The sequence below is a fragment of the Athene cunicularia genome, assembly GCF_003259725.1.
Source record: "Athene cunicularia isolate RWA chromosome 26 unlocalized genomic scaffold, athCun1 chr26_part1, whole genome shotgun sequence".
NCBI classification, from domain to species: domain Eukaryota; kingdom Metazoa; phylum Chordata; class Aves; order Strigiformes; family Strigidae; genus Athene; species Athene cunicularia.
In genome coordinates, this window is record NW_020799136.1 from 487,957 (window position 1) to 497,439 (window position 9,483).

The 9,483-nt window shown below is 57.8% G+C and overlaps 2 protein-coding genes across 2 annotated transcripts in view; both read right to left on the reverse strand.

The window, feature by feature from the left end:
* Positions 1-629, reverse strand: part of REN (renin) — a 1,939-nt gene extending 1,310 nt beyond the window's left edge. The window contains exon 1 of the mRNA XM_026864096.1: positions 529-629. Coding sequence (XP_026719897.1) covers positions 529-629 — 101 coding nt within the window. The remainder of the gene's footprint in view (positions 1-528) is intronic.
* Positions 630-6,401: 5,772 nt separating this feature from the next.
* Positions 6,402-7,938, reverse strand: GOLT1A (golgi transport 1A). Its single transcript, XM_026864097.1, has 5 exons — positions 7,914-7,938; positions 7,219-7,310; positions 6,931-7,109; positions 6,705-6,768; positions 6,402-6,548 (listed from the first exon to the last, which is right to left on the reverse strand). Exons 1-5 carry the CDS (start codon positions 7,936-7,938, stop codon positions 6,510-6,512), a joined length of 399 nt encoding a protein of 132 aa, XP_026719898.1. The 3' UTR covers positions 6,402-6,509.
* Between the last annotated feature and the right edge of the window lie 1,545 nt (positions 7,939-9,483).

Below are 9,483 nucleotides of genomic sequence, written 5' to 3' on the forward strand. Positions count from 1 at the left end.
CCCCGGCAGGTTCCTGCCACCCCCCCAGCACTCCTGCCTTTTGGTGGCTCTAGATGGCAGCAGCTCCCCGCAGCACCCCACGCCGTGGGGCTGCCAGCCGGGTGCCGGTGGGTCCCACGGCCACTGCCAGCCCCACACCAGCCCCGGGTGTGGGGGGGAGGGATGTACATCAGGGCCCACCCGCGACAAGGACCCCACGGAGGGGCTGGCTGCTGTAGGAGGCACCTACGGACCCCACGCTCAGCTCGTTTGCGAATGAAACGCTTCGTCGTGGGCTCCTCGGTTATTTGGGAGACAGGGGCGCTGCCAAGCCACGCGGTGCTCAAGGGGAGCGAGGAAGAGGAGCAAGGAAGAGCAGGTATGGTAGCACAGAACAGAAAAGCAGGAGGAAGGGGGTTTCCCAGCACGGCTGCAGCAGGAGGAGAGTCCTTCGGTCCTCAGCACCAGCCCAAGCACCCAAAAAAAAACCCCAAAGGGGAGACAGCAAGACCCACAACGTGGGCCACCTGCAACCCGCACGCCTGCTACCTCTGCAAAGCCTGGGCTGGCGAGGGGAAGAAGTTGGCACCCCAGGTCACGGCCAAGACCACCAGATAGTGCTGCACCCTCCCGCTGTGTCCCGCCGGCATCGCGCTCTCCCAGGGCAGCCGCCTCCTTTGCCAGCAGCTTCCTTGTGTCCCAGAGGGGAGGATGCTTTTATAGCCTGGGTTTCTGCATCCGTGGGGGTTTCTCCTCCCCGCTGGCCGGGGGAGGGCTGGGGATGCTGCAGGCAGCACTGCAGGCAGGTAGCTGGATGGTGACCGGGACAGTCCTTGCAGAGGGTGGCATGGCCAGGAGAGCCCCGTGGGCACAGATGATGACAGTGGCTGGCAAGGGGAGCTGCAAACCCACACTACTCGCGGTTAATAACGTGGTTACGTGTCAGCACCCCGCCACCGCCAGCACGGCGTGTGCAGGGCATGGGCCAAACGCCTGCTGGTGTCAGCCAGGAGAGCTGGCAAGTGATGGGGATGCAGGTGGTGGTGGCTCCAGTCTAAAGGACAGGCTGGCCCAAGCTCCACACCGCAGAGGAATGGGGCTTCCCCCAAAGGCCCGGGGGTGGGAAGAGCAAAGGGTGCTCAGTCACAGTCCCTCAGGCCACGCAGATCCCAACTGCAAACCCACTGCCCTTCTGGGGGCTGCTCCAAGCACAGGGAGGGGGGATTTCCCCCACCCCCAGGCTCCATTACACTGCTGAGGGAACAGAGTCTTAATGCAGAGAACGGCCAAACTCATCACAGTTGTGGCATATGACATAAGACCAAGGTATGAGCGCCCACAGCCTGGCCAGGAGGAACAGTCTGTTCTCTGCCCTGTACACGCAGGGTGCAGAGGAGCCCAGTGCAGCTCTGGGTGCCCAAAAGACACCCAGAAGGTGTCCCAGAAAACACCCGAGAAGGGAGACGTTGCTCAAAAGGCCCAGAGGACTCCTCCAGACAAGGTGCACCACTGGTCCCCAGCGCACACCCAGCTGTGTTTCCCCCAGCCCAGGGTGGTGGGTGCCAGATCAGGCCCTGTGGCTCCGAGCCCAGTGCTTGAGCTCGGGGAACCTCGGTGGGAAATGACCTCAAAGGCAATAAAAACGTTCTTGGAAGAAACCTGGTGACAAACTTGCCCCTGCCTCGAAACCCCCAGCTCTGCGACCGTGCCAGTGTGCTCCTGTTGCGGATGGGATTGGTTTAGGGCACTGCCATCACCCTTGTCTAGGGGACAGCAGTGCTGGGGGGGGGTGACGGGGACACCCCAAAAGCTACAGACACCTTCCCCCCAAAACTGGGGCCTTGAAGGCTCCTTTCCCCGGGGGATTTTGTCTGCAGGGTGGGGGCCAGGGGAAGGCTGACCCCGGGAGGCTCTGCCCCGCGGCTCGTAGCCCCGCGCCCCCCAGCCCTGACGTCTTTTCCCACGCCGGGCCCCAGCGCTGCGTCACTCAGGGGAGCCTCGTGCCCCGGGCAGGTTGCAGCGAGGCACAGAGGTCAGGAGGCAGCAGCCCAGCGAGAGAGGGTCTGGCAGGGAGCCACCGGACATAAATCCGCTTCCCGGGCATCCCACGGGCTCTGCTGAACCCCGTTCCCCGAAGGGCTGCAGCGTGACTTCAAAGGAAAGGGGCCACGTCAGCTGGGGGAAGGTGGTCCCAGGACGTGGGGCCATGGGGCTCCAGCGTTTCCAGCTCCCCTTCGACCCAGGGCCGAGGGGAGGCACGTCTGCAGGAGCCCCGAGGGGCTTTAGATGCTCTGGGCAGGGCTTTCCCCTAGCAGGGACAGAGGCACTCGCCTCCCGTGGGGCAGCCGGAGCGGGATGATGCTGGGAACAGCAGGGAGGCTGCGGGTGCTGGGGAAAAGGCAGCACCAGCCCACTCCAGTGCCCAAGGAAGACAAGCCCTTCCCGCCAAGGGCTTGGCACCACAGCCCTTCTGGTGGGAAATCAAGGCAAAAAACCACTCACCCCAGTCCATTAGAGAACTGAAGGCAGCGGCCTGTGCTAGCCCTGAGACTGACCTGCCTCGCTGGCAGCACCAGGGCTTGAGGATGCCCCTCGGCACCGGGCACCTTCCCCCGTGCAAGGAAAATCCCCGCAAGGCATTTTCCAGCCACTTCCAGCGGCAGCGAGCAGGGATGAGCAGCTGGTGCATGGGAGCAGCGCTGGAAAGACCCGACACGGGGCTTGAAATAACCTGCAATGGGTGTGTTTGTGCGCAGGGTTGTAGGAGCCAGGGGAAGGGTACGAGCATCACCTCGCTGGCTCGAAGGGCTGGAGCAGGAGCTGTGGCGAGGGCAGCACAGGGAGGACGGCCGGGACCACGCTGATTTTATCCCCGAGCCCTTCAGGAAGGATGCTTAACAATTCCCACGCATCCTGGAAGCATCAGGCAGTTCTAACCAGGGCATCACTTAACCTGAATTTGCAGCGACTGAAGGTAACAGGCCATCAGGTGAGGCTGCCGTCACCCTGCTCCGCGTGCGTGCTGCCGGGGAAAACCTGCTGCAGTTTGCTGCAAAGGGCTGGGGTTTCCTACAGCTACCTAGCCCATAAAGAGCAGCTCATCTGGAAATAGCAGGGGAATGCTCTTACATGATTTCCCTGCCTGCTTTCAAGGAGTCAGATGATTGATCTAAGAGTGAATTCAAGGAAAATGCTTTCCAGAGAGAGAAACAAATCCTTTCCTGCAAGAAAAATGCATTCTCCTCTACTATTGGGCCGAACAAGCATGGTTCTTAAAATAAAATATGAAATATTAAGTACTTCCCTCTCTAAATTGAATCATTAGGAAGTTTTACTGAACAGCCTTATTTCTTGAGGGATCTTTTAAAACAGTAAAAAAAAGGTAGATGCGCTTCCATCCTTCCCACACATTTTACACACTCTACTAATCCATGAGTTCGTTGCTAGTAAAAACACATCAGGCTTGTGAGGAGCCTTGTTCCAGAAGACAAAAAAAAAAAAAAAGCTCAAGCCTAAAAGCAACTTTTGGGAAGGACTTAGAGGAGGCTTTGGATGGCACCAACACCGGGGGAATTCGGCCGTTGACGTCAGCAGAGCCAGGGCTTCACCCAAAGTGTTTGTTTAAAACCAAAGCTGCTCTGGCAGGGCACATTGAAATAGCAATTGAGTGAACCAGAGGGAAAACATTCCCCTGCAATACGCTTCAGAAAGGCAGGCGGAGGGAGAGCAGCCCTGGCTGGCTGCTGCCTGCTCCATCCCAGAGGCAGCTCACAGTCATTCCCTGGGTCACTTTATGAAGCCTCCCTCACTGTCACCCAGGGATGATGCTCCAGCCTGCCTTGATTTTCCCACCTTACAGCACCCTGGGCACACACCCCGCTCACTGCCACAGGGATGGGGGCATTAAACAGTGGGAATCACCTTATCCTGCTCACGGTGTGCCTAAGACTGTTCCTCTTTCTTCTGGTGAAGCCCTAAAGATGAAGCTTGACCAGGAAAAGTTGATCTGCCAAGTGTTCAGCTGGAGTGAGGCAAAAGGCAGGCATCACAGATGGGCATTAGGGAGGCTACAGCCCTCACTAACCTGCACAATGTCCAAGCCTGAGCTTCCTCTCCTATCCCTCCTCCACAAATAGCTGCTCAGCTCTCTGTTCCAAACTCCTCCGCTTCAGCATCAAAGCTGGCCCCGATACCAGCAGAGCTGGCCCCACCTGTACCTTCCTCCTGCCCACAGCCAAGCTGGTGCCAGGAAGCTGCGAGCTCTTTTTTTTTGCCCCCCTTCTCAAGAGCTGCAATCTGTGCTCAAACTAAAAGCACCCCCCTCAAAACCAGCACTAAGGGAGCAGCTTCCCCTGAGCCAAACCTCTGAGGGACAAAATACAGCCATACCCAGCTTCATGGGGGCTGCCCTGATTTATATCTGCCGGGGAGCTCGTCCTTTGTAAGCCAGGGCTCAGCTGGGCTGCTGGGGCTGGGCTTGGGGTGCCCAAATGAGTTACCCCACCTCAGCTGAGCAGTCAGAGCAGTCCTCAGTCTGCTTTCACCTGATGCAACCCCCCCCTGCAAACCTGGGCACCGGTGCAGCACCTGCTAAGAGCCCACAGGCACAGCCACCAGCTCCATCAGGCTGTGCCTCAATCAAGAGGGAACAGGTTTAACTCAAAGTCATTAATTAATTCTTGCAAGTTAAGAAGGGTATCTGCACAGGGACCAGCTTTGATGTGATTGCCTCGGTTTAATTAAGCTCCTGCTTGCACCCAGCTTCCCAAGTGCTCACAGAAACCTGGCTGGCATCCATTTAGTTTGTGTCTTCTGATCGCACAGACCCGCTGAGTTATCCAACCAGTTCTCCGGCAGTGCTGGCTGCGCTCCTGGGGAGAGGAGTTTCTGCAGCCCGAATAAAATAGCTCCTTTAAAATCATCTGACGTTAAGCTAGGAGAGCTCTGCGCCGTCCTCAGGTTCCTGCCTGCCTTGAAGGTCAGGGAGACCTCGAATGGGGGGGGGATGCTCGTCCCCCAGAGCACGTGGCAGCACAGGTCCTGCTTCAACCAGGGTTTAAAAGCACCAGATAAACCCGGGCCTGAATGGTTCTTGGGGCCAAATCATCCAGAGAGGACGCAGAGGGGACATGGTGAGTGATGTGACAGGATGGGGCCCCCAGCACCCGGCCAGAACAGCCCCTTTCTGTCCCTACAGAAACAGGCTGGAAAGCAGGAGCTGCCCGTCGGCCTCCCAGAGGGGTGGTGGGGCTGCAAGGACGGGCAGCAGATGCAAAGGTGCTTTGAATGCTGGTGGCTGGGGCCAGATCCCTCTCTGGGGTGTAAGCTGTGGATCTCAGCAGGCTCCCCCAGAGCAGGACAGATGTCTGGGTCATGGGTAGGCAGCCAGTCCCCTCCTCAGCACCCGTGTTGGCCTTGGGGTGGGCACCAGGTGCTGGAGATGTTCCCCTGCCCCAGTGCCCACCATTGCCGTGGCTCCCACCAGTTCCATCCCACCAGCCAGCGGGTCCAGCTCTGCTCCATCCTGGCCTCATGCCCCGGGAAGCGGGGGGGGTCTATGGGAAATGCGAGTCCCGGCCCATAATGCCCAGAGATACCGGCACTGTAACTCTGTGGATTTGCTCCAGCATCTCTCAATTAATTAATAACCCCAGATGTCATTTGCTTTTTCATGGTTGCTGAATTTGAACGGGGTAATTTACTCTCCTCTGATCAGGTCATGAAATGTTAATGTGGTTTAATGGGTGTTTTTCTAACCTCCCCTGCCCTCTCCCGCGGCTCCCCGGGCTCTGCTCTCCGCAGCCCACATCCCCGCGGGACGTGTGGGAAGTCAGTGCCATGGCCGCTGCCTGCGAGCCAGGGCTGCCCGAGATGGCTGGGGCTCGTGGCCAGGGCAGCCGAGGGCCACGGCCATGGGAGGGTCCCCGTGCCACCTCTAGCCATGGCCATGGGAAGGTCCCCGTGCCACCTCTAGCCATGGTGACCAGAAGGTCCCCGCACCACCTCTAGCCATGGCCATGGGAAGGTCCCTGTGCCACCTCTAGCCATGGTCACCACAAGGTCCCCGTGCCACCTCCAGCCACAGCCATGGGAAGATCCTTGTGCCACCTCCAGCCACGGCCACTGGGATGTCCCTGTTCTACCTCCAGCCATGGCCATGATGCCTCTTGGTGGCACTAAGAGATGCCAAAGCTAGAGCAAGCCCCGAGCCACAAGAAAGGAGCACAGTCTGCGTTAGGTCTCCTAACACACTTTTTAATTAAATCTGTCAACAGGAGAAGACAAAAATAATAAAATAACATTAATAGTTCCAGAAGCCTGTCTGGCACAGCGTTTGGTCCCCAGAGCCTCGCTCAGGAGCTGCTTGCAGGAGCCCTGTGGGGCAGTGAGGCACCGTCCCTGCCACGGCGGTGGCTCTGGCTGGCACTGGGGGTCCTGGGGCTGAGAGAGGTGGCAGCCTGCCACGGGAGAGCCGGGCCTGGGACTCATTTGTGCTGTCCCATCTCTGGTGACGTGGCCCGTCTCTCAGGTCACACCATGGAGCTGCTCTCTCCCATCTTCTGCAAGAGCTGCAACGGGGACAGATCCTGATTAGCATGAAAATCCTCCAGTGCATCCCTACTGGTCACCTTCCCTACCACGGTGGTCAGGATGGATAAATCCAAGGACTGCAAACCCCAATGGTCACACCAGCCCCTGTGAACCGTGCCCAGCACCCTGCTCACCTTGCTCAGCACAGGGATGTTTGTCAGCGAGCCCAAAAACCCAAAAGCCACTGGGAAAAAACTCCTGTAGCAAAACAAAAGTCTGTGTTAAGCCACGTGCCAGGATTTTGCTGGGATGGGAGTAGTGGGGGATCTGCCCGGGGCTGCAGGGCACGAAGCTCGCCCAGCTCCTCTTCAGCCCGGAGCACTCATGTCACGGCGGGGAGCTGGGTGCTGGGGGAAGGACCTGAAGAGGGTGAAGAAGCCATAAGCCTCCAGCAGCATGCCCAGGAGTGGCCACCGCATGAGGACAATAAGGACCCCTCCCATGAAGAAGCTGGTGCCCTTCAGCTTTGGCCGCTGGAAGAAGAAGGTGAAGGTCCTCCTGAAGCCGATGATGAAGACCAAGCCGGAGAGGAAGAGGATCTGGGAGGATGAAGGAGATCAGGTCAGAGAAGTCCTGCCCTGATGGACTCTTTGCTCCATCCTGGGTATGAGCACCTGCTGTGGGGAGCACCGTCCCCACTGTACTCACATTACCGAAGGCCAGAAGCACTGAGTCAAAGTACAAGAGCATCCCAAAAAGGATGAAGAAGAGGCCAAAGCCGACCAGTCCCACACCGATCCCTGCAGAGGATGGGAAGAGGACTGAGATGAGGGCTCGGGGATACAGCTCAGGTCCCACCTCGGGCTGCAGTTGCTCTCCTTAGTGCCTCCCTGATCCATTCCTTCCTAGAAATGAGCTGGGGATTTGTCTCCAAAGCTTAGAAACAGCCTTTCCACCTGCCCAAGCCTTGGAGAGACTGTTGGGTATCCCAGAAACTCCTCTGGGCTGCCAGATAAAGAACAAACCACAGAGAAAAAATAAATGAGGTCATCTCCAGCATTTTTCTGAGCAGTGACAAGAAGGGTGTTGGTGCTGGCAGCCGGTGGGAGAGGCTGGTGATGCTTTTAGGCTGAGCCAGGCACCTCCCCAGTTTCTGCTCCCGATTCAGACCTGGGGCAGAGGGTGAGGGCAAACCCAGTTCTCATCCCACCAGTGCTCCCACCACATCCCCCCACCCCAGGACTGGACTTGCCGTTGCACCTTCTCCCTGCCCTGCCCACCCCAGTCAACAGCCTCCAGCCCTGACTCGGTGCTGTGGAGCATCCCCACGGTGCACCCTGGTCCCACGGGGATGGGCATCGCCACCGGGATGGGACGCGGCCACCCCACGCTCGCCTGCTTACGCTGGAAGTCGGTCAGAGACACCATCTTGCTGGCGGTGGGGCAGGGCGAGGGCGGCTGCCCTTCCACGTGCCTCGGCGGCAGTGACCCTTGGAAAGGCCTTTAGTCCCCACGTCACCCTGCAAATCATTAACAGCCCGGCAGCGCCTGCCCCGCGCCAGCAGCACCTCCTTCAAGGGGATACGGTGGCCAGGCATCGCTGCAGGGGGACATACAGAGGCGGCCGTTGGTCCCTGCCTGGTCCTGCCCTGCCTGCATGTCCTTCCAGGGAAGGGACGGCTGGGAGCGGTCCCCAAAACAGCGGAATGCACACGGCTGTGGTGTCCCTTGGGGTGTCTGAGTGGTTCCTGGGGCGCGGTGAGCACGCGCAGCTCCCTGCAGCATTGTCACCGGTGCATCCTGGCTGCCCTGTGAAAGAGAGGAGCTCTGGCACCTGCTATGCCCCAGCCTTGGTCCTCAGGGTTTGCAGGGACGATGGCTTGGCCAGAGAAAGGTCCCTACATGCCACATGCCACCCCCGAGCCACCCCGTAGGGTCCTCTGCACCCACATCCCTCAAGAAAGTCCCCCAGGGGACTCCACACATTTACAAACCAGCCGCTCTTATTCCTTGGTTTTACATAAACTTGCCGGGTATAAATGTGGGGTTTATTCCTCCACGAGAGCTGGCTATTGATCAGCGACAGCTAAAATAAACTTTACTGGGAAAACAAACCTCCCAAAACAGGGAGAGGGAGGAGAAGGTGCTACCAGGTGAGCTCTGGGCAAGGTGAGCCCCTTCCTGGCCAGTCGAGATGCTGTAGCCTTTCATCCGTCTCTTCAGTCTGATATTAAAATTGTTATCTGAGGTCAGCTCTAGACAAAAGACACTGACACCTGGCTGTTTCTTAGATACTTTTATTTCTCTAACACTAGCAAAAACCCCAGAAAACAAATGCCTCCCTTCCCACCCTCCCCAGTGCATAAATAGATTTCCTCCCGATGCAAATCCTTTCTTGGTTACAAGTCACTGGTATATGAAGTGTTATGAAAAATAATAACCAAAATAAAATTAAGAATTAAGGTTGCTTTTATTTTATTTAAAAAAAAAAAAAAAAAAGAAAATAACGACCACTGGGTTCCACAATAGGGCAGATGTGGGGTCCCAGTGCACCAGGCTGTGCTCACACCTTGGGGAAGGCTCAGACCCGGCCACCTCACCACGAGCTGCTGCTCGCCCGGATGCTCCTTGTCCCCTCCGGTCCCCAGAGACGGGAGGAATTGCTGCCCGTGGGTCTGCGTGTCCCCTTGGCTCCCTGCCGGGCAGCACAGCCTCTGCGTGGGCCACCCGCGGCCCCCGGCAAGTCCCCGGCAGTGTCCCCGCAGCCGGTGTAAGGGGGGGTTCTGCCCCGGTTACACGAGCTGGGGAGCCCGCCCCGGCCGCCCCGCCGCTGCGCTCAGGGACAGGGAAATAAATGCGTCATCTCTTAAAACTTACAGTCTCTTTATATTTTATTTTAAATAAATTTGCTTTTAATAAAAGCAGAAAAAATATATATATTTTAAATAGGTTTTTTTATCTTTTTTTTTTTTT